This window comes from Sorex araneus, chromosome 5 (genome assembly GCF_027595985.1).
Source record: "Sorex araneus isolate mSorAra2 chromosome 5, mSorAra2.pri, whole genome shotgun sequence".
Taxonomy (NCBI): domain Eukaryota; kingdom Metazoa; phylum Chordata; class Mammalia; order Eulipotyphla; family Soricidae; genus Sorex; species Sorex araneus.
In genome coordinates, this window is record NC_073306.1 from 72,787,413 (window position 1) to 72,812,720 (window position 25,308).

The 25,308-nt window shown below is 39.0% G+C and overlaps 1 protein-coding gene across 2 annotated transcripts; it reads left to right on the forward strand.

The window, feature by feature from the left end:
• Window positions 1–2,083: 2,083 nt before the first annotated feature.
• DNASE2B (deoxyribonuclease 2 beta) lies at window positions 2,084–20,770 on the forward strand. 2 transcript variants are annotated; one of them, XM_004603634.2, is made up of 6 exons: window positions 2,084–2,390; window positions 7,291–7,468; window positions 12,439–12,520; window positions 15,132–15,293; window positions 16,718–16,915; window positions 20,253–20,770. In XM_004603634.2, exons 1-6 carry the CDS (start codon window positions 2,278–2,280, stop codon window positions 20,591–20,593), a joined length of 1,074 nt encoding a protein of 357 aa, XP_004603691.2. In that variant the 5' UTR covers window positions 2,084–2,277; the 3' UTR covers window positions 20,594–20,770. The 2 variants fall into 2 exon arrangements, with proteins under 2 accessions (XP_004603691.2, XP_054996218.1); XM_055140243.1 differs by having other exon boundaries at window positions 2,306–2,405.
• Window positions 20,771–25,308: the final 4,538 nt, after the last annotated feature.

Consider the following 25,308-nt stretch of genomic DNA (forward strand, 5'->3'; position numbering starts at 1 on the left):
TTTTTAATTTTATAAGGTTGTTCGCAATAATTTATTACACTCAATATTCCAACACCAATCCTACCACCATTACACCTTACCCACCACCATGCTTTCAAATTTTCCCAAGCCTACCCCAATAGCAGGCCTGAAATAATTTGTGTTGCTTATTATGAATAATTCCCTAAAAATGATCAAAAAAGATTTCCTTTGAAGAAAGTGTTTGCCTCTCACCTCTCACCCTGCAGACATTGAACCCTTGTATAAGAGATTATTAACATGTTGTTACAGGTTGAGCCTTGTGTATTAATATTTTTTTTCTTTTTTTTTTTATTAATAGTTTATTTTTAATTAGTGAGTCAACGTGAGGGTACAGTTACAGATTTATACATTTTTGTGCTCATGTTTCTCCCTTACAAAGTTTGATAACCCATCCCTTCACCAGTGCCCATTCTCCACCACCAGTAAACCCAACATCCCACCCCCCCTTCCCAGTCCCGTCTCCCCCCACCCCACCCTGCCACTATGGCAGGGAATTCCCTTTTGTTCTCTCTCTCTGGTTAGGTGTTGTGGTTTGCAATAAAGGTGTTGAGTGGCCATTGCGTTCAGTCTCTAGTCTATATTTGGCCCGCATCATCTTTCCCCCACATGACCAACAACCACATTTTACTTGCTGTTCCCTTCTCTGAGTTGCCCAGAATGAGAGAACAGCCTCCAAGCCATGGTGACAACCTCCTGGTACTTATTTCTACTATTCTTGGGTGTTCGTCTTATAGTCTATTATTCTATATTCCACAGATGAGTGCAATCTTTCTATGTCTGTCTCTCTCTTTCTGACTCATTTCACTTAGCATGATACTTTCCATGTAGATCCACTTATATGCAAACGTCATGACCTCATTTTTTCTGACAGCTGCATAGTATTCCATTGTATATATGTACCAGAGTTTCTTCAACCAGTCATCTGTTCTAGGGCACTCGGGTTTTTTCCAGATTCTGCCTATTGTAAACAGTGCTGCGGTGAACATATAAGTGCATATGTCACTTCGACTATACTTTTTGGCTTTTCTGGGATATATTCCCAGCAGTGGTATTGCTGGGTCAAATGGGAGCTCAACCTCAAGTTTTTTGAGAGTCGTCCATACTGTTTTCCAAAAGGGCTGAACTAGCCGGCATTCCCACCAGCAGTGTAGAAGGGTCCCTTTCTCCCCACATCCTCTCCAACAGCGGTTGCTTTTGTTCTTTTGGATGTGTGCTAGCCTCTGTGGTGTGAGGTGGTATCTCATGGTTGTTTTGATCTGCATCTCTCTGACGATTAGTGATGTGTATTAATATTTTTTATTGAGATTGGTTGCCTTCTACCTTACATCCTATTCAATGTGTGCTACTCCTGGTACATCAGGGTTATAGAGTATGAGATTCCTAAAATTTCCGCTCCAGAAATTCTAAAATTTAGAAAATTTAGAATAAAGTGATACAGATTGAATTTTTAACTGGGTGATGTTTTTGGGGTTTCAGGCATCCCTGCAGCTTTTTGATCTCTCTCAAGATTTACTTGTAAGTCTCTGGATCATGGCCAGTTAAGGAGCTTATATGGCTCCAGAGGCAGTTCATGCACATGACCGCAGGGCTCCTGGAAGAAAAGGGAATGGGGAAAGGTCTCTCATCCCTGACTCCTTGAGAACCTGGAGATTTCGGTCACAAAACCTACATATCTGAGTTTTTCAACAGATTCATTCATTCATAAGGCTCACCCGAACCTGTGGAGATCAGCCTTGAGCATGGGGGCGATTGGGTTCTGGAGGTTTTCGGCTGCCGGGCTCTGTTCTTATTTCTGTTTAATGTGTGAAGCATAAACATCCAGCTTTTGTTCACAGAGAGGCAATGACGAGGGAGAGGGGTAGTGACAGTGACAATAAAATATATTTAATATATAAGTTGGTAAGTGTTTACTTATCAACATGGAATTTCCACTGAACTGCATACTAGACAATGATCACTCCAAAGAGTTAACTGTACATCCTTTTTTTTTTTTCCTCTCCAGAACTTTTTGATGACTCTGCAAACCAGTCAACAATTCAGCACAAGCACTCCCGGAGTCACACTGGCATGTTGTGACAGAATCGCACAATGACATAAGAATAATTCAATCCTGGAAATGCCTAAACAGCAAACTAGAGAAGCAAATGGAAGCAAATGTGAGAGCTGGCCTGGCCGGAGAGAGAGAGAGCTAGAACTCTGACTCTCCCATCTACAAAGAAAGCTTCTCGATAGGGCATGGAATAGAGGACACAGAAAATGTCAGCAAGACTTCTAAGAACAGTCCTCATCTCGCTCATCCTCGGTTTCTTTGGGGTTTTGGGAGCCACAACAATATCATGCCGAAATGAAGACGGTGACACTGTGGATTGGTAGGTAAACGATAGGTAAGGATTGTTGCATGTAATTAGAAAGCTAGGGTGTCAGAGGCAGAGGGTCACCAAGGTGTTCCCAGATGAACTGCAAGCACCCCCACCTCTATTAAAGCGCATAAATGGGTCCAATTTGAGGAGGGAGGGGTTCTGAGTGAGAGGAAAAGCCTCACTCATTCTGAGAAAGCCTTAAGCAGGCCCTCCTGGATCTGAGGCTCAGCGCTTAATGACGGATGGCCTGTGGTCACAGAAGTAGATAGTTGACTTCTGTCACTGTCACTGTCATCCCGTTGCTCATCCATTTGCTTGAGCAGGCACCAGTAATGTCTCCATTGTGAGACTTGTTGTTACTGTTTTTGGCATATCGAATACGCCACGGGGAGCTTGCCAGGCTCTGCCATGCAGACGAGATACTCTCGGTAGCTTGCCGGGCTCTCCAAGAGGGGCGGAGGAATCGAACCCGGGTGGGCCACGTGCAAGGCAAATGCCCTGCCCGTTGTGCTACTTTCCTTTACTTGTCTGGAGGCTTTCCTAAAGAACCCATCAATTGCCAGTCCTTCAGCTGGACATACTGACAAAGGAGAGAGGTGGATTGTTTGCATTCTGACACTGGAGCTTTGCTTCTCCTTTGTAAGTAGGAGAAAGGGCTTGATCATACATAGCTCAGCTTGGTTAACTTCATTTACCAGACAGGACTGAAAGATAGTTGTTGGAGGGGGTGATGGGTCACCGGCCTCTTGCAAAGTGTCAAAGAGGCTAAAGATAATTGCATTATAGCCTTGGATTCTTTTTGGGCTTCAATCACTTTTTCACTCTTTAATTAGGGTGTTTTGGGTTGCTGTTGCGGTTAATGTCAAGCTTCGTGTAAACTTCAGACTAGAGAACAGAGTGTGACTTCGTTAGTGATTCAGCAACAGTTACTGAGTTCATACCAGGTCCTGTGTGGAGTTGTGAAAACACAAAGATGAATAAAACCTACTCATTTTGCCATGGAAGTACAGACTGGGCATTGTGGAACATAGAGTCCAAAAGCTTCTCTGAGGAAGCTGTTTTGAGCTGTTTTAAGAATAATAATGATTTAGTTCCAAAATCAGGGAAGATACACAGCCTTCTCTGGACTGTTAAGGAACCACCTGGAGGTTCAGAGGTATCGAGTGGGAACTTTGGATGTTGGTTCAGATTTGTTGTATTTTGGGAGCATGTGAGATGGCAGGAGGTGAGCTTAGAGAGAGGCGAGGACCAGGACACCAAGGTCTTCCTGGCTAAGGTGTGGAATCTAAACTTGACCTTGAAAGGAAGCTACTAAAAGACTTCATGTAGATTTGTATTAGCCCAGTCTCAGTATTGAGAATTTTGAATGTGTTGGAGTCAGTTTAGCATCATCAAAACCAACAGGACTCTTGCATCATTACAGGTAAGAAGAGATTTGGCCTCAAGCTAAAGAAATGGCAGAGAGCACAGTAATTTTTTTAATTTTAATTTTATTTTTATAAACTTGTTCACAATAATTTATTACATTCAATATTCCAACACAATCCCACAACCATTACACCTTCCCATCACCAATATTTTTAATTTTCCCCACCACCAACCAAGCCTACCCCAATAGCAGGCCCTAACTAATTTATTTGTATTGCTTGTTATGAATAATCCTCTAAAAATGATTAAAGTTTCCTTAGAAGAAAGCGTGTGAAGATTGTTGTATCTCAGCCTGGAGCCATTAAGCCCGTGTATAAGAGATTTACTAACATGCTGTTATAGGTTGAGCCTTGTGTGCTAATGGGGTTCAATTCTTGGCACTACATGGTCCTCCAACATTGCAGCTGCAGCCCTGCAGGTCTCTAATCACTGTTGAAGCATTGCCAGAATGGCTCATGTATCCCTGCCCCACATGGTCCCAAGCACATCATATCCTTGGACCCTTACAATGAACCCTGGTGGTTTTGTATCTATCACCTGAGGGGATCCCGGGCCTACTGAGAACTGTTTGAAATAATCCGTCCCCACCCTCCATCCAAAAAAAAAAAAGTAGTAATGTAAATAGGAAGATTCTGAGAAGTCTTGGTAATAGATTGGTAGGCTGAGGGTAAATAAAGACCATCTGGTTTCTGGTTTCCCTGCCTCTGTGGAAATATCCCCCAAAAGCAGAGAATGCATGGGTTTGGAGCAAAGAATTAAACCTTGGTTTCAAAAATAAGAAGTTGTAAATCATTGGGAGATCTCTGTATTTAGATTGATCTGACTTTAGCACAGAAGTCTGAACTCTAAGTAGATTTAGTAGACTTTGGATGGTAATTGGAGATAGTCACCCAGGAAAAATGAGGAAAAGTTCTGGCTTTAAACTGATCTGTTTGGCACACCAAATGGATCACCAAATTCTGACAAGATATAAGCAATGAGGTATAAAATTAATTTTTGCCACAAATGGGTTTTGGCAACATTATTCAGCAGGATCTGTCAGACAGAAAGCTGAGCTGACCAGAAAGAGACAAATCTCAGACGGCTACAATGTACTGTAAAGGATGGAGGTCAGAAGAACCTCAGGTCAGTACCAAAAAATATGTTTATGTTTCCCTCACCTGGCCCTGAGAGTAAGAAAGCCTGAACAGAGCAACAGAAAATTCATGTAGGAGAAAGCATGGCTGACAGGAATAAGGAATGCAGTAGGTAACTGCAGTGTAGGTCAAAGCCATCAAAGAAACTGCTTTTGAAAATAGGTGACCTCGGATAGAATAAGTAAAATTTTTAGAAGACAGTGATGGTGAAATCATGAGCACTTTGGTGATAGTGAAAGTACAATAACTTTGTACATCAAAACCATCAATATTTACACTGTTGTAAACATGGGACCTAAACTATGTAAAAATATAAAATATAAAATCAAGAGATTATGTAAATAGCAGCATACACTGAAGAAAATCAAGTGAAGAGCATTAGGAGACAGCAGTATGGTAATAATGAGGAAGCATTGTTGGGTACCTGTGTTTGCAGATTTGTGCTTTTGGAGAGTATTTAACTAAACAAGGAATATTTTGACTCCAGAGACTTTTTTTGTTAACTTATTTGGGGACCACATTCAGAGGTGCTCAGGGGTTACTTCTGGCTCTGCACTCAAGCCTGGTCGGAGGCTGTTCTCTCATTCTGGGCAACTCAGAGAAGGGAACACCAAGTAAAATGTGGTTGGAGGTCATGTGGGGGAAAGATGATGCGGGCCGAATATAGACTAGAGACTGAACACAATGGCCACTCAACAGCTTTATTGCAAACCACAACACCTACTCAGAGAGAGAGAGAACAAAAGGGAATAGCCTGCCATAGTGGCAGAGTGGGGTGGGGGGAGATGGGACTGGGGAAGGGGGGAGGGATGTTGGGTTTACTGGTGGTGGAGAATGGACACTGGTGAAGGGATGGGTTATCAAACTTTGTAAGGGAGAAACGAGCACAAAAATGTATAAATCTGTAACTGTACCCTCACGTTGACTCACTAATTAAAAATAAACTATTAATTAAAAAAAATAATTACTCCTGGTGGTACTTTGGGAGCCCTGTGGGATGCCAGGAATTGAACCTGGGTTGGCCACATGCAAGACAAGCGCCCTACCTCCTGTACTGTCACTCTGGCCCTTCTTCTCCAGGGACTTTTGACAATGTTTGGCAACATTTCAGATTGCCATGATTAAGGAATACAGTAAATATTGAATAATATCTCATAATTACATTGATTAGAAAATAAAATAGATTAATAGCTGGAACTATACCCATGTAGAAGCTGTTATTGCACCCACCTCTGAGTAGTTCTTTTCAATTTTACAATTCCTTCCCTCATCCAAAAGATGTGCACATTAGGGTCATTTTTGTGTCTACATTGCCCCAATCTGAATATGTGTGTCTGTGTGAGAATGTATGTGAGTTTATTGTGAGTGTGTGTGAGAATGTATGTGAATTTATTGTGTGAGTGTGTGTGTGTGTGTGAGAATGTATGTGAGTTTATGTGTGTGTGTGTGTGAAAGAATGGTACCACTTCATTACCCTGGAATAAGTGGTCTGAAAAAAATGAGTAAGTTAAGTACAAAGTAGTGTCTTCAGAAGAATTATTATCTAATTGTTGGTATTCCAGAAGGTGTTTGCAAACTCTTATTTAAAAGTTTGGTTGAAATTTTGTGTGCAAAAAATATACTGAGATAACTTACTTCCTGCTCCTATTAATTAGTTTATGGTAAAACTAACTTTATATATGATTTCACTTCAAATTAAAATTTTTGAGAATTTCTCTATGATGTTAATTGAGAATTTACTGTATTAACAGCTGCTAATAGGCAGAGACCAGAGATTCCACAATGCAAAGAAAGCCCCGAAACAAAGAGTAACATGGATCAAAATATGATTAAAACACATTGAGATACACTGGCTTAGATGACGCCCCAAATGACTGAATGTTATATGGGCTTAACCACCTCTTTCCTGTAAGATATGATGGCCATTAGGGAGAGCAAAGTACCGCTAAATTGGCTCCTCTCTGCTCTGGATCTTCAATGGAGCACATTCTGATCAACTAACTAAGCTGAAGAGTGTTCAAAGGCAGTCTCTACCTGCCCTGGAGCCTGATCTCAAACCCCAGACAGTCAGCCAGCTGCAAAAACAGAACGAACATGTCAAGTAGTTAGGAAAGAAGTGAAAAATATCTAACATCTCTCCAGTCCCAGGAGTAGGCCTTGACACCCCACTGCAGCCCTATAGGTTCTGGGAACAATAGAGACTACATTCTAAAGGGACCCGACCCAAGCTAGACAGTATTTTAGAACATGTCTAGTCAAATTTGTGTTTCCTTTTCTGAAAAAGATTAAAGACAAGGTATAGCAGTGGATAAATGTTAATAATTTGTCATGATTTTCTTTATCAGGTTTGCCTTTTACAAGTTACCCAAAAGGCAAGATAAGAAAAGTAGAGACACTGGGTTAGAATACCTATACCTAGACTCTACAACTAGAGGCTGGAGGAGGAGCAAGCAACTAATAAATACTACCAAGAGTGTTTTGGGAAGGACCTTACAGCAGCTGTATGAAGCACATGCCTCCCAGGTATGTTATAGTTCGCCATACACTCTAATCATGTAAAATGCATGAAATAGAACCCAAACCTTCCCAAAGATTTTTCCTGCTCACCCACCAAATTCCCCAATCCTAATTACTTCAGGAAAATTAGATCATAACTAGTCCTGGACACCTGCCCAATCAACCTAAAGACATTATAGCAACTATGGCCCAAAAGTTGGTAAATTCAGCATAATGTCCAGTGGTGTCACTGTGAACGTTATGAACTCATTGCATGTTGAAACTTTCTAGTTGGCAAATTGTGTCTGTTCTCTCGGTATATGCTATCTAATAGAGTCAGGGAGAGGAATCTTCTCCAGTTATAAGGCAATATATATATATGTGATCAATATATCATGAGTTAAACATTTCTTATGCTATAGTGGTGCTGAATAGTATGACCCAAGGAAATGATCCTATTCAATCATCTTTGTTATTTATAATTTTCCTATCATAATAGGTTTAAAGTGAGGGCTTAAATTTAAGACCACTATCTGAGTGGAAATTAAACCTTCCATGCAGACTTTACCAGGCAAAAAAATGAGATAACTTTATCTACAATGAGCTAGCCAGCCTAATCAACCAGCCTAATCAACCCAAACAAGTAAGTAATAGACCCACTGGCTTAGTGCAGACTTCTAATACTTAAAGCACCAACTGCAGTTTTGTGACAAGATACCTCTTTCCAACCTGATGTGACAAGGCAAATACATCAATAGTAAACATCAAATTGCATTCATCTATGCATGAATAAGTTGTAGAAAAGAAAATGCATAAAAAAACTCAACATTTAAAATGTGATAGGCCTTTCCATATGTCAGCTAATTAAATCTCCACGGCAAAAATATTATATTAGATTCTATCATGATTCCATGTGTCTGCCTGTGTATTTACACAGAATGAACAGGAAACTATCAATGTGTGTATTAATATTCACTTTCAACTGCCACTAAGACCAGTCTTCAGAACACAGCAACAAAATCAAAACTTATTGGGTACAGCCTGATATGCCAAGAAATGTTCTGGGTGCTTTCAAAAACTTATTTAATGTCAGCAACAATCTTGTTTTGGATAAATAGATTATTATGTAAAATCAAAACTGCCTGCAGCTGCTTCTGCTTTCCCAGGCAGGAAAGTGGGGGTGGGTGACAAGGAGCATTAAATTCTCAGTGAAACAAATATGAGCTTTGTTCCCTTTTGGGAACAGAGAGACTTCAGGGCAGGGAAGAGGGAAGAGCATACTGTAAAATTTCACTCCTTTACTATAGATATGGACTGGAGCCATAGCACAGCGGGCCTTGCACGCAGCCAACCCAGGATCAACTCCTCTGCCCCTCTTGGAGAGCCCGGCAAGCTACTGAGAGTATCCCGCCCACATGGCAGAGCCTGGCAAGCTACCCATGGTGTATTCCATATGCCAAAAACAGTAATCAGTAATAAGAAGTCTCACAATGGAGACATGACTGGTGCCCGCTCGAGCAAATCGATGAACGAGACGACAGTGCAATGCAGTGCTACCATAGATAGAGCAAATGGTTGCATTTATCAGAATATAATAATGATTTTTACTATCCCAAAGTGGTTCAAGGACTTGGGAGGGAGAGTGGGATGGAGGGGGGTCAGAGAAGAGCAGGGGACATGAACTGCTTTGCCAAATGAAAAGGGGTCAGTGCGAGCTAGGAATTAAAAACTACAAGCACCATGAAGGGAGATAGAGAGAAGTTCAGCATGATGCTGTAAAATTGCTCAGTGTTTCACACTGTCAATAAAATCTTCTCACATTCTTGGGCCATGGATCCTGCAGAGAAAATCATTGTACAGGACTTAAGTCCATGCCTGATTGGCACAGAATCAAAAGAAAAACAGCAACAGTAGTGGATGAGATCCAGGTGAGATGGAGTATTCTTTGGAAGTTGGAAGTATGTGCTAGAAGCCACCATGAGAACTTACCCACCTCCACCTCCTACACTGAAACTGAGACTAAATGGAGCATCACACCACATAGTTTTATATCTCAGTTGTCAAGGCAACCGAGGCTAATACCTGGCTTACTCTGGAAATCATCTCCCCTTTTCCCTTGCAAATAAGAATCTTCCACGTGGCTTCGTAACCTCACTTTTGGATTATATTGCACTTGTCTCTCTGTCCTTGCCCGTCTACCTTCTCTACTAGGCATGGGTAGAAACACTCCCTGGTCAATATTAATAGTAAAATATCTGACACAGGTGTTAAAGGTCTCTAGAGACACAATCAAAATTCTGAATTTTCCTATGTTCATAATCTTTCCCTTTTATCAGAGAGGCTTTCCTCTCTAGGGATATAGTCTATTTAATTTCAGTTAATGTTACACTCCTGAACAGAAAAATAAACTTTATATAAGTATGAAGTTCCTTACTGAGTCCTCCCAGATCCTCTCCACACTGCAAAAAGTACACAACAGCAGCCTTACACTTTCAACAAAGGTTCATAGAAGAGCTCTTAGTTTTCCACAAAAGGAAATGAATGGTCAAATACAGAAAATGAGAGTAAGAAAACAATTTTCTTTATTTTATGTAACACAGTAGCCAAGAATGTTAAGCAGATTATGTTGTAAAGATTTTTTAATGTTTTGAATTGTATCAAATAATCAAGCTACTACAAAAGATGCTGCTAATGACTTTTTTCAAAAAGAAAAGTAATGATGTTTGAATTTTAATGGGTGAGGCTTGAATTTTAATGGGTTACCCTTTCCTGCTTCTAATTATGTTACTGAACTTTTTTAATATCAACATTGTTTACTTCAATAAAAGATACTTTCACAAAGTGAAACTAGACACAAATGAAATGGAACCACACAGAACAAATATAAACAAATTTTCCCAAAGACGGAAGAGCTGGTATCAAAATAGTAACTTCATCTCACCTTCCATGGTGGTTGGAAAGAAAACTTGGATACCAGATTTCTTATAAGGTCCTATGTAACTGTCCCACCTCCTGGTGCCTTACCACTAAACATTTCTTGGCCAGGCCAAACCATCTTTTACCTCAGCGCCTTCATATCTATTGTCCCCTCTGCCTGGAACAGCATTTTCCAACCTCCACTTATGGGCCCTCCTTTTGCCCCCAGGCCTTACTCCACTGCTCTCATGCCTTCTTGACATCTCTACCCTGACCACCCACAACAGCCCTTCATTCCCTTGTCCTGCTTTATTTTCCTCCACCACACCTTTGATCATCTGACTTGATAAATATTGTCTTTCTCACTCAGAATAAAAGCTGACAGGGAATTTTTGTTTGGTTCACTGTGTCACTGAGGCCCACAACAGTATCTAGATATTAGAAAATTACTATGCTATTGGCCTCTTTTGGTTTTTTTTGTTGTTTGGTTTTTGGAACATACCTGGGGGTGCCCAGGGCTTACTCCTAGCTCTGTGCTCAGGGCTCACTCCTGGTTGGTCTTTGGGAACAATATGGAGTGCCAGGGGATAAAATTCAGGTTAGTTGTGTTAAGGCGAATGTCCTACCCACTGTACGATTGCTCTGGACCCTATTAGTTTCATTTTGAGATTTGTTCAACTATTTGGAGACACACTAATTTATTTAAGGAGGGGAGATCCAATGTCACATATTTTATTTTACCAATTTTTTATACAAAGTGAAATATCAAGTTAGAAAGGTGAGGTGACACCAAAAAAAAAAAACTTTCCCCTGTGAAGGGGAATAGAGAATCAATAATCCTGATTGAACACAAAGTTCTGACTAAAAATGAAGTAAGGAGAGGATATTAGATATCAGATCCTGTCAGTCCGTTATGTACCTTGCCTATATCACAAATCACGAAATCTCGAAGTCCCGTTGATCATCAAATTTCTCGTGCGGTCTCAATAACCTCTCCATTCGTCCTATCCCTGAGATTTTAGAAGCCTCTCTCCAGTCGGCCTTCCCAACGATGCCGTATTGGAGACTCTTTCAGGGTCAGGGGAATGAGACCCAGCTTGTTACTGGCTTTGGCATATGAATACACCATGGGAAGCTTCGAGGCTCTCCCATGTTGGGAGGAAACTCTCAGTAGATTGTCAGTTTCTCCCAGAGGGAGAAGTAAGTTATAAGATATTGGAAGCTTGCTTTTAAGTCTCTGGATGTTGGCCGTTGATGGAATTACACACACTTGGGTTCTTCTGCCGGTACTTTCATGCATGAGGCTTGTTTGAACATGCGGAGAGGGGTCTTGAGCATGGCTTTGGCTAGGTTTCGGAGGTCTTCAGCCACCGGGAGCTCTGCTCAGGGTGGGGAGGGAAGCTGGAGCCCATTCCCTCCAAAGGGCCCTGGGGAAGGCAGCCAGGCGTGTGGGCAAGAGACTCTCATTACCTATATCAATGGTTAAAAAACAAATGAAAAAAAAAAAAAAGAAAAAACAGCCTAGTGTAACCAAGGCTGATTATGCCTAGTTCATTTTCTGCACAAAGATTTAGTTATCCTTTTAATATATGCTGGTTGCCAAACTAAAAACATAAGTTAAAGTCAACCTAGATAAATAAGATTGTCATTTTCACTCTCACATTAGAAATACACAGGGCTGGAGCTGGAGTGATAATACAGTGGGTAGGACATTTGCCTTGCATGCGGCCGACCTGGGTTCGATTCTCAGCATCCTATATGATCCCCTGAGAACCACCAGGAGTAATTCCTGAGTGCAAGGCCAGGAGTAACCCCTGTGTATCACTGGGTGTGACCCAAAAAGCAAAACAAAAAGAAAAAAAGAAAAAAGAAATGCACAGGGCTCCTGTAACACAAAACTAGTCATACATGGCAGAGAATGGACTTCCTATTCCTTGTCTGGCATGTCACAGATTTCAGATCAATGGGGAATGAATGACTTCTCATGTGTACTAATGAAAATTCTGTTTTGCAGGCTGTTTAATTGTACAGACATTGTGAGTAGAAAATTGATAGCCTTTTAACCCAAATGTGTCCCACAGGATAACAGCACTGCCTATCTCATGTACAATGATGGTGTCCCTAACGCTGAGTACTACAGCACAAAACATGGACACACCAAAGGTATGACAAAGGGGTGGCGGGAGTAATACTGGGAACATTGATGATGGGAAATGTACACTGGTGGAGGGATAAGTGTTCAGACATTGTATGACTGAAACTCAGTCATGAAAGCTCTGAACTGTATCTCACAGTGATTTAATAAAAGAATTTTAAATAAAACAAAATGAAAGGAGTATAGAAAGGAATACATTTACCAAAAAAAAAGGGGGGGGCAAAGGCTCTGAGTGTCTGAGTGTCTCTTTTCCTACTAGAAGTCAATATTTCTTAAATATTCCACCTTATATATTCTTATATTTCACTTAAAAGCATAACTTTTTAATGGTTTGTTTTGAGTTAGGATCATGCATAATTTGTATATCACAAGTGATAATTACATACTGGATTTAACTGTTTTTCCCACAAATCTCAGTTTATTAACATATATTTTAGCAAAACTTTCAGCAGAATTTATGAACTGATTACTAGAGTACCAGCTATTTATACATTTTTGTGTGTGAGTGTACAGAAATATTTTGGCCAAGTTTACTGAGATACAAATCACAAAGAAAAAAATCAACCATTTCTTACATCTGAAATAAACACTTTTAAAAAATTGTTTTCAATTTTTTTTGTTATAATAAGCTTTTATATATTTTGGTAAAATTTTTATTATACATTATAGTAATTTTATTATATTGACTTTTGGAATTTCCTGTTAGGAGCTATAAATAAATACATGTGATAAGAAAATTTTAAATGCCAGGATCAAAAAATATGCAATCCTCATCCTCTTTACATAACCATACTTATCTTTTCTACTTTTTACAACAAATATTTTTTGAAAATTTTATAAAATTATTATAATGACAATTTAAAAACCCTTTTCTAAATATATCATATTAGACAATACATCACAGCAAAACATTTCTTCAGAAGTTTCCATACAGAAAGAACTTAGGAGCAGGCAAGTGAGTTCTGCCAGTAACAAAAAAAATTGTCAAGTATGTACCTGGTTTCACTGTCATCCCCTTGCTCACTGATTTGTTCGAGCGGGCACCAGTAACGTCTCTCATCGAGAGACTTATTGTTACTGTTTTTTGGCATATCCAATATGGCATATCCAATACGCACAGGTAGCTTGCCAGGCTCTACCACTCGGGGCGGAGAAATCGAACTTGGGTCGGCTGCGTGAAAGGCAAACGCCCAACCGTTGTGCTATTGCTCCAGCCCATACCTGGTTGAAGGAGGGAATTACTACTCAACTTGTCTTACATGCACGCAATTTTTCTGATGTTGAAAAAAAAAGCATTTGTGAAAGAAAAACTCCCTAGTTTGTAGATACTGGCAGTGAATTCCAAGTTTTTAGAGTACTCTGCAAATCAAACAATAAATATCTGCAGACAAGACTTGGCTTAAGGCTGCCAGTTTGTAGCCACTGATTAAGAAGGCAAGTTGTAATGATTGTCAAATGTCATGAGCACTGAAAGATTTTGATTTAACCCAGTTGCTCTTGTAAGAGTCCAATACACACAAAGCCCAATTCTTCTATACACAACATTCTCCATCTTCTTTTCCAACAACTCTGTACCACAACTCTCCTCATTGTCTTAGTTGCTGTGGGGGATTGAGAAAGGAAGTGGAAACCCATGTCTAGCTTTTCTTCATCAGTGTGTGCTTGGGCATCCCGTGGTGTTCATATCAGGTTAAAATTTCAACCAAGCAGCTCCTTCACCAGGCTGAAAAGAACTAAAATTCTAGCTGTATGTGGTGAAAACACTAGCAGAATGCTGAATATTTTCTACCCATGTACCCATGAGTGGTTATGTATCCACTCAGAGAAAATTGTGTTTTATGCTTACTTAAAATGTGTTTTTGAAAGAGAAATAATTGGCAGACATTTGGTTCCACTAATAATTATGCTTCACGTTCAAATGCAAACTGGAAAAATCTAGTTAGTGTACCCAAACTACAGTGGTATATTTGTAAGCAGAAATAATGATAAGCACTTGTTAGGTGGGCTTCATTTTGCCATGCTGTAAGAGGCTGAGAATCTTTCTAGTTTTTTGCTAAACACAATTAACCCTCATACTTTGGCAGAGCTTCCTTTTTCTCTCTTAAGACCACTCTGTATTTACTTTTTAAACTTCTGGAATTGGATGACTCTTCTGCAAATAAATGAGCATCAGTTTCTTACAATTTACTGCCAGCATATGTCTTGGTCTGATATTTTCTCTTTCAACTCTGTTCTTCAGCTGGCTTATGAAAATAGTTTAGCTGCTTAGCAGTGAAGACATTATCTGAAGCCTGCCAGGTGACTCTATATTTAACAAGGTCAAATTCCAATTTAGCAAATTTGCATTCTGCCAAAACAAATTTTCCTTGTAGTTTCAACATGAGATTCCTCTTAACTCTTCCCTGGGTGACTGCTCTTTTGTAGCGGCTTGCTATCAGTAATGGGGCAACGGATGTGTGGCGGCATTGGTTTTGAGATATTTGAGAAGTGAACATGAGTCCTGTGATTATTAGCCTTGTAAAACATTAGCCTGGAGTGCCAATGAGCTAGAACGTTACATCTGTGCATTTCTTAAAGAAGCTTTGTTTTTCTAATTATCTGCCTTAACTTTATCTGTAGGCTTACTGCTGTGGAACGAAGTCCAAGGATTCTGGTTGATCCATTCTATTCCCAGGTTTCCTCCACTTCCTGCAGAAGGCTATGATTATCCACACACCGGGAGACGAAATGGACAAACTGGCATTTGTGTAACTTTCAAGTACAGCCAGTATAATGCAATAGGTAACAGTAGAATGTGTAGACAAAATAAGTAAACAAACAAAAACAGGATAACAATGTTGGAGCTGTGGAGATGGCAAAGTATTATTAAATGGGTCACTTCCTTTATTCTTCTACTCACAGAGTATTTGATAGCTAGATTCAGGTATTGGCTTTTCTATGGTAAGACCCTGAGCATGTTGCTTACTGGATCTTGGTTTCCTGATTCTCTAACGATGTCTTCTAATTTGATCAGGGTCAGGTAGTTTCAAACACCTAGAGGGAGCAGGCAGTTACCAAAAATAGGTAAAATAGACAGGCAGACACATAGGGACAGTGACACAGTAACACAGTGAGTTGCTGACTTTTCCCTAGTTGACATTTCCTTGCTGACTTTTTGCTCCATCATACTGTGGATCTGCAGGAATACAGATCTAATGATCTAATGTTTATAAATCTCCATGTTGTCCAAATGGAACCAGAAATCTAGGAATCTAGGATGTGTGTGTATGTGTGTGTGTGAGAGAGAGAGAGAAAGAGAGAGAGAGAAAGAGAGAGAAGGAAAAAGAGTCAGATCAAACCAGAAAAGGAAAGATTCTTATTACTAAATTAAGGTTTCAATCTTTTTCAAAATTATGCAACCTGCAGGCTTCCTATAGACCAACACCAACCTGACAATATGAGTCAGATGTTCTTCCTTTAAGGTCCCACAAAATTACTTGGATCTGGAGAAGTATATTAAGAGTAAAAGGGAATGAACTGCTCTGCTTTACCAATAACTCCTTGCTAAGAAAATTCATAAATGGAAATGAAGTGTTTTCTTCTAAGTGTAGGAAACTTGAAAAACGTTTTCTATCAAATTTTTATTTGTTCTCACAGATTACTGAGATTCTCACCCAGACCAAGCCCTGGGTCTAACAGAATGAGCTCGTGTAATGATTAGATTATTAAATACCACAGAGATTAGAAGTACAAGCTGATGAGGTGATCATTATTCTTGGAACTGGATGATTGACACAATGGACTTCCCTGTTTTAGCATATGTATATACAGAAGTGGGAATACATGACTTCCAAGCTAGATTGCCTAGGTCTGAATGCCAAATCCAAAAGTTACAAGCTTTATAAACTTGTACATGTTATATAAATTCTTTATAAAATTAGGGCAACAATAAAAAAAAAACCCATCTCATAGTAAGATCTCGTAGAAGAGTCCTGGAAAGTAGGAAATGCTTAGTAGGCGTTAACAATTTCAAACCAAAGTTACCGGAAGGCAAATGATTTAAAGAGAATACTGCTGGTTTGGTTATTTTTTGGGGGGGGCGAAGGGAGGGAGGTGGAGCGGAGGGGGGAAGATATTGTTTTTGAATTTACAATACCTATAGCAGCAATAAGCATTTTCATTTGTATCTTAATTCTAAACTTCAAAAAAATTATTTCATGATTTAGATTCTCAGCTCTTGATCTACAACCCAAACATATACAGCTGTTTCATCCCAGCCACATTTCACCAGGAGCTTGTTTACATGCCCCAGCTATGTGCAGGGTCCAGATCACTGAAGATCCCTTCCCAGCAGCTCACCACTCTTCGATCAGCCCGGGGACAAAGATTTCTCCACTTTGCAAAGCCTGCTTCTTATCACGATGGTACGAAAACATGTTGTCAAATTATATGCTGTTTTGACTCTGCCTTTGGACTGTGGATTACTTAGGGGAAATACTTTCATTATTCAAGAAAGTTTACTGTTACTGTCATCCCATTGCTCATCGATTTGTTCGAGCGGGCACCAGTAACGTCTTCATTCTGAGACTTCTTGTTACTGTTTCTGGCATATTGAATACGCCATGGGGAGCTTGCCAGGCTCTGCCATGTAGGCGGGATGCTCTCAGTAGCTTGCCAGGCTCTCTGAGAGGGGCGGAGGAATTGAACCCAGGTCGGCCATGTGCAAGGCAAACGCCCTACCCGATGTGCTATCTCGCTCCAAGAAAGATAGTCAGAAACAAAGCAGGGAAAGAGAAAGAAAGGTAGAAGGGAAGTCAAAGATAAAATTCAAATAGCTATATCAATATCTACTAAATTCAGACAGGAGGGTTGTTGATCCAACCTCAAAATTGTTTCACAGTCTTTCAACCAGGAATTAGTATAAACTCAGTTTTCAGCCTCTTTCGAGAGTATAGGACTACAATTGACTCCCTCTTCTATTTCTCTCATCAGTTAGGGTTCTTGAGCCCGCCTTGCTCTCACATCCTTGGCATTGCTCTGCCTCCTCACCCTTAGCTTCACACTTACTACTTCCTGGAGAGAACAGTGGTCGCTCAGTAGAAACCACTTCAATAGGGCATCCCTCACCAACAATCTCATTTCTTTCATTCCTTTTACATTTTTCTTCCCACAAAAAAAAACTTTGCATCCCTGTGTCCTACATCTGAACACCTTAATTCATCTACCTGGTTTATATTCAAGACCTTTTCTGTCTCCTATGTTCACTTTATTTTTATACTCTATCCTCTTAGCATACAAACCAGCCTGAAATGTATTCCTTAGTCTTAAATTACAGAGCAGATAGGGTGTTTGCCTTGCACATAGCCGACCCGGGGTTGATTTCTCCGTCCCTCTCCAAGAGCCTGGCAAGCTACCAAGAGTATCCCGCCCACACAGCAGAGCCTGGCAAGCTACCTGTGGTGTATTCGATATGCCAAATACAGTAACAAGTCTCACAATAGAGACATTACTGGTGCCTGCTCTAGCAAATAGATGAACAATGGTACGATAGTGCTTTAGTGCTACAGTCTTAAATTTGCTATTCATGTTTTTCTTCCAAATTTCTTTTTTGTTTTGTTTTGTTTTTGCTTTTGTTTGGGAGCCTTATAGAGCAGTGCTCAGAGCTTACTCTGGGCTCTGTGCTCTGTGCTCAGGGATCACTCCTTGCAGAACTTGGGGCATCATATTCAGTGCCAGGGATTGAACCTGGGTAAGTGGCATGCAGGTAACTGCTTTACCTGATGTACTATCTGTCTGGCCCCCAAATTTATTTAAAAGTCTCTTCAGTGACTTTACTACAGTCGTATTACTCTGTAGACACTCCCATCTCTCTGCAGTCACAAATGACTAATTTAGTTAATCTTGCTTCTTTGTTTTTCATTGCTTTCATCCTTATATATTGAATAAAATTTCCTGAATATCTGCTACTTATGAAGACCTGTGTCAGATACCAGAGAGTCCAAAATTAACAGGACAGAAATAGCTTCTGCAAAACCAGTGCTTTTAAAATCCTTTTTAAAATCCTTTCCTTTCTGAGACAACCCTTCATTCACTGATTTTGGAGAATATGAAATCCTTTGCTCTTCACTTCTTTTAAGTCTCTTTGCCAAGTCCTCCTACTCTGTCTCTTAAGGTGGTCTGGGTTGCGATATAGTACTCTGGTCTTCTAATCTTACCCTACTCTTCATACTACGAGATTCCAGCAAACCCTTAGGTGAATCCTAAGCCTAGGTTTGCATCCCAAACCTCTGTACTGACAAATGGAATCAATAGTGAAATTGACATTTCTACAGCCACAACAAATTCTTCTCATGATTTTACCCCAAAAGCTATTTCTTCTACACTGCAGTCACCCAAGGATTCAAGATTGATTTTCCACACCACCACCACTCCATCACATCATCAAACTCAGTTAGTTTCAGGTCCTTAGGAACTCTCATATTTATTTTTTCCTCCCCAAATTTTCTGCCACCATCATAATTCACTTTTGTCTGTAGTGTCACCATTTTATTTTTTGTCACCATTTGATATTTTCCATAGCTCTATTCTAATGCATTCTTCCCAATTTATCTTGCATATCACCTCTCAGTTGTTTTTATTATAAATTAATCTTGTTTACCTTTAAAAATTAATGTTCCTTAAAAAAATCACCATTTATTTCAAGAAAATCCAATCATAGCCAAAATCTGGAAAAAAAACAAAGTGCCCCCAAACAGATGACTGGTTAAAGAAACTTTGGTACATCTACACAATAGAATACTATGCTGCTATTAGAAAAGATGAACTCATGAAATTTGCATATAACTGAACGAACATGAAAAGTATCATGTTAAGTGAAATGAGTCAGAAAGACAGAGACAGATTTAGAAAGATTGCACTCATCTATGGAATATAAAATAACACAATGGAAGACTGACACCGAAGAGTAGTATAGAAAAGGACCAGGAGGTTTGCCCCACAGCTTGGAAACTGGCCTCACATGCTGGGGGGAAGGGCAACTGAGATAGAGAAGGGAATACCAAGTAGAGGATGTTGGTAGGACCCATTCAGGTTGAAAGATGTGTGCTGCAAGTAGACTATATACTGAACATGAAGGCCACTCAATACCTCTATTACAAAGTACAACACCCAAAAGGAGAGAGAACAAAAGGGAATGCCCTGCCACAGAGGCAGGGTGGGGTGGTGCGGGTTGAGGTGGGGGTGGTGGGAAGGATACTGGGTTCATTGGTGGAGGAGAATGGGCACTGGTGGAGGGATGGGTAAACGATCACTGTATGACTGAAATGCAAACACAAAAGTTCATAAGTTTGTAACTGTACCTCATGGTGATTCACTAATAAAAATTTAAAAAGGAAAAAAAAAAGAAAGAAAATCCAATCATTTTAACGTGGCAAACAAAGAGCCCCAGAAACTGGTCCCTGATTTTTCATTGCCTTTATACCCTTCAAGAACTTTCAGGTTTTTTTCTTCCCTAGTTTGTGTGTGACAGAAAATTTTTCAGACACCAATATCATCAGAGTAATGACAATAATAACTTTATTTGCATATCACTGTAGCATTTACAAAATGTTCTTCCATCCACTATCTCAAGTATGTTGTGATTCATGTGTTTGTGACATCCAAATATTAGGGGTGAATTATGATTTCTATTCCTGTGGATATTTTCACGCACTTATCTAAGTATAAATACTAACCTCAGGCTTTTCATCCTCACAAATCTAGATATCTTTGCAGCTTGGATGGCTCAACAATTGAAGACACATTTGCTAACAGAAACTTGGCAACGAAAGAGACAAGAGCTTCCTTCAAACTGCTCTCTTCCGTACCACGTCTACAATGTCAAAGCAATCAAGATATCTGGACAATCTTATTTCAGTTCTTATCAGGATCATGCTAAGTGGTGTGTTTCCAAAAAGGGTGCCAAAAATCAATGGACATGTATTGGAGACTTAAATAGGAGTCCATACCAAGCTTTCAGAAGTGGAGGGTTCATTTGTACACAGAATCAGCATATATACAAAGCATATCAAGGATTAGTTTTACGTTATGACAACTGTAACTAAACTTGGTGAAAGTATATATGTAGTATTCTTTTCAACATTGATGATTGGCCTTCTTTTAATAGATTCATTCTTAATATATATAAAATCTTTGAATGTTCATACAGTTCACATATTATAAAAAGAAATATTTTTCTCCCATATTTACAATTTTTTCCCATTAGTGATTTCTCTACTTCATATTTATATGTCATAAATAAAAATTATTACATATAACTAAAATGATAATAAAAAAACTGTGTCCCAAATTAGTCAGTTCTCAATTGCTCATTGATTAATTGGTCATTGAATAGGTTAAATCTTATCTTCTACATAAAGACAGTCTTCACATTCTACTCCATCTTTTTTTTTTTCATTTCGGGTCACGCCCAGCAATGCACTGGGTTTACCCCTGGCTCTACACTCAGGAATTACTCCTGGCGGTGCTGGGGGACCATATGGGATGCTGGGAATCGAACCCGGGTTGACTGCATGCAAGGCAAACGCCCTACCAGCTGTGTTATCACTCCAACCCCTCTACTCCATCTTTTTGTGAAAAAAAAAAACTTTCTTTCTCTCTCTCACTCTCTCTCTCTTTCAGTCTTTTTTCTAATCTTTTACTCTGTGCCTGTCTTTCTGTCTGTCTGTCTCTCTCTCTCTGCCTCTCTCTCACTGATCTATCTATCTATGCTCCATACTATTTAGTTATATTCTTCTTAAAGTTCTTTTTCACTAGTTTATGGTAATGTGTCTCTTCTTATGGTAATGTTCCCATTCTTACCATTGCTCCTACTTGCAAATTGTATTCCATTGACTGAATTCCTGAGCCTTTGAATGGAGGAAATGTTGTATGCATTCACTATTGAATTAAAAAGTATGTTTCAAGCATCTACCACAGAGACTAACAAAGCTGATAATTAAAAATCTTGGTTGGTGCTGGAGCGATAGTACAGTGGGTAGGGCATTTGCCTTGCATACTGCTAACCCAGGTTCCATCCTAGGAATCCCATATGGTCCTCAAGTACTGCCAGGAGTAATTTCTGAGCACAGAGCCAGGAATAACCCCTGAGCATCTCCAGTGTGACCAAAAAACAAACAAACAAAAAACTCAGTAGGATTTGAATATGAATCTACCTAACCATTAAGACAAAACCAAAGAAAATCTAATAATGAGTAACATTTTTTTAGTCAATTTTGAAGGGAGAGGTGAGGGAGGGGGGGAGGGTTGATTGGAGTCTATCAGTTTGAGGAAGAAGAAATAAACAAAATATAAAGAAACCAAATCAAGTCTAGTAGTCTTAATGTCAGTATATTTTATTTTTGGAGTTGTATTAAGTTCAACTATTATATAAATGAATAGTATCGTTTTATTAATTTATAGTTTAATTAATTTTGGATATATTTTCTAGTTATAAGAAGTTTACAATCTAAATTAATTATAAGAATAATTGGAACTAGCATTTATTGATCCTCACTATGTGGATAAGTTGATCAGTTTTTCTTATTTAATTTTCATAACAATGCTACGCAGTAGGAACTGACATCTACATTTGACTGACAAGAAACCAGAGGCCTACAGGGTCCAGTAAGTTGTCCAATACTATAGAGGTTTTCCTGCCCTCGAGGTGATACTCTTTACTTCTCTTTCAAGAGACAATAAAGAAAATAAAGTCTTTATAAAAATTAAAGACGCATGCTGTAACCACAATACCAACCAAAATTTCTGTATAGAGTGCTATTGCATGAATGGAAATCAGAAGGAAGAAACAAGTAAGTTTGTCGTCTAATCAGAAACAAGGATAAGCTATGGGTATATTAAATATTAGCTACTTTACTTACATGTTTAAAAATGGAGGCTTGAAAAATATGGCATTATCTCCTCTAGAGCATTTGAATGTGAGCTCTTTCAAGAAAATGGATTATTACAATCCATTAAAGAGTATAAGATCCTGACTTTGATGTCAAATAAAGAGGTTTAATGTTAAATCTTTAATGTTAAAGAGGTTTCAAATTTGATCCAGGAACCCTGGGCATGGCTCGAATGCAAAGAGCACATGCCTTGCAAGTGTGATGCCACAGGTTCCATCCAGGTGCTTCCCTCAAGTGCCAAGCACGGTCCTGGCTGCTGTGTGTCTGCACCGCCAGTGCCACAGCAGAGTGTGGCACAATCTGGGTGGGCAAGAAGCATGACTGAAGTGCAACTTCTGGTCAGAACCAGAGCCAAGCCTGTGACCATCACAACAGCAACATGGGGGAGAGAAGATGGTGGGGGAGGGGACTTGATACAATTGTAAAGAAAGGAAGGAGTGAAAAGGAAAAGAAAAAGCAAAGAAAATATTGAATGTAATCAAAGTAAAGAGAAAGTAAAGTGAAATTTATTAGCTATACAGGTGGGGTGGGGGGCTGGAGGGTGGAGGGTGGGGGGAGGTTTACTGTGGTTCTTCGTGGTGGAATATGTGCACTGGTGAAGGGATGGGTGTTCAAGCATTGTGTAACTGAGACTTAAGCCTGAAAGCTTTGAAATTTTCCACAGGGTGATTCAATAAAAAAATAAAAAAGGGGCTGGAGTGATAGCACAGCGGGTAGGGCATTTGCCTCGCATGAGGCCGACCCGGGTTCGATTCCCAGCATCCCATATGGTCCCTCAAGCACCGCCAGGAGTCATTCCTGAGTGCATGAGCCAGGAGTAACCCATGTGCATTGCCGTGTGTGACCAAAAAAACCAAAAATAAATAAATAAATAAATAAATAAATAAATATTAAAAAAATAAATAAATTTAAAAAAAGAAATTCTGTTGGACTAGAAATACAAAATAGATGTGAAATTCATAAAAAAAAAATGCCCTGTTCTCCCTAAAGGTAAATCAAACCCCTTGTATAAAATGGGTTTCATCCCCAAGTTCAGCTAAGCATTATGAAGGAGACAAGATTCAAAATTATAAACTACAGAACTGCCTGGTGATTCCAGTCAATAATACTGCACCCTCTTGCTGAAATTTTCTAGAAGAGTGAATCTTGAAGGTTCTCATCACAAGTTATAAAACATTTTCTGTGGGATGAAGTGATGAACTAGCCTTTTTGTGGTGATCCTTCTAACTATATACAAACATTAAATCATGATGCTGTACACCATACAAACTAATAGAGCATACACTGTTCATTGGACAAATGAACATAGTGAATTATTTCTATGTAAAAGATAGGAATCTGCAAACAACTTAATCAATGGCTGAATAAACAGCAGTACTCCTACATTAAAAAATAAATAAATAAAAAGATCAGAATCTGTATAATGAGTAGATGGATGCTACAGAAGAGAACAAAGATGCTGGCCCTTGAAAATGCACATTAAGGATGTGGCATCCATTGGAAGTACCACATCCTTACTGTGTATGGGTATGGTTAGATATGCCCTTGAGGGAAGGAAAAGTGCTGGAAAGGAATGAAATATCATTGTTGATTCAAGAACAACCATTTTTAAAGTGATTTATCATTGGTTAAAAATACTACAGAATTTCAGGAGTATGGCTTTATACCTCTTTACACATATGACTCATTGTTCCAAACACCAAAGTTTCAGAGCCATGTATCCATCAAAAAGACCCATATACTTATTCCTTCTATACCGTCTCTCCTATGTGTAGGAGATTAGACTCTGATAAAAGAAATATTTCTTGGTGTTGTTAATTCCCTGTGATAGAAATCAGAAGCCCATAATAAACCAAGGGGAACTAGCATTGCTACCTTTATCCAGCATTTGCCCAGGACTAATACCTAGGCATACAGTTTCCTATAGAGAAACTGAAGACATATCTTTAAGGTAATGACATTATTGGAAGCAAATTGAAACACCGAACAATAGGGGGTATGTTTTCATGAATTTCCTTTGAAAGAAATGAAAGGATGTGCTATAAATGAATTAAATTTAAGTTCTACATTATGGCTTGAAATATTCAAATCAAATGGCATGGAGAAGCATTACAAAATAAAAGTGAAGATACCATGTAATCCGGCAACATTACCTCTAGGCATTGATTCAAAGCCCATGGAAATATTAATCAAAAAAATTTGTAATAATAGTTCTATTCATAGAACCATTATTCATTATTCATAGAATCATGTTAGCCAAAACATGAAATGAAGTTAAATAAGCTATTGGTAGATGACTGAACACAGAAGTTGTGGTATGTATACTCTGTTGGTAAGAAATATGTTGTCCCTTTTGGGACTAAATTGATGAAACTCAAGGTGGTTATGCTAAATAAAATAATAAAGGCAGCTTGTGATAATTATTGGATAATTTCATTCACATGTGGAATATGAATTACTAAGGCAAATAAACTGATAAGAAATAAATAATTTTCCTAGGAGTTAGATTCAGTGAAAACTATGATGATTATAAGAGGGAAAGGGGGGAGTAAGATAAATGAGCAATGACATATTGGGGGTGAGAAGAAGGCAATCGAATTTGATGGTGAAAGTGATATCAATTACACACACAAAGGTATAAAAACAAAACCCTTTAAAATTCTATAATTTTGTAAATCAAAGGTATCAATTAAAAATTAAATAGGTAAGAGTAAAATACTCATGTATAGATGTGAATTTTGACAAAAAATATAAAGTTAAAACTAGTACTTGTCTACAAACTAATGCTATTGCAGAGAATACAAATTAAAAGCATATAAAACTATGGAAAAATTGGAATGGAGGGTAGCTAGAAGTTCTTTGTTAGAAGG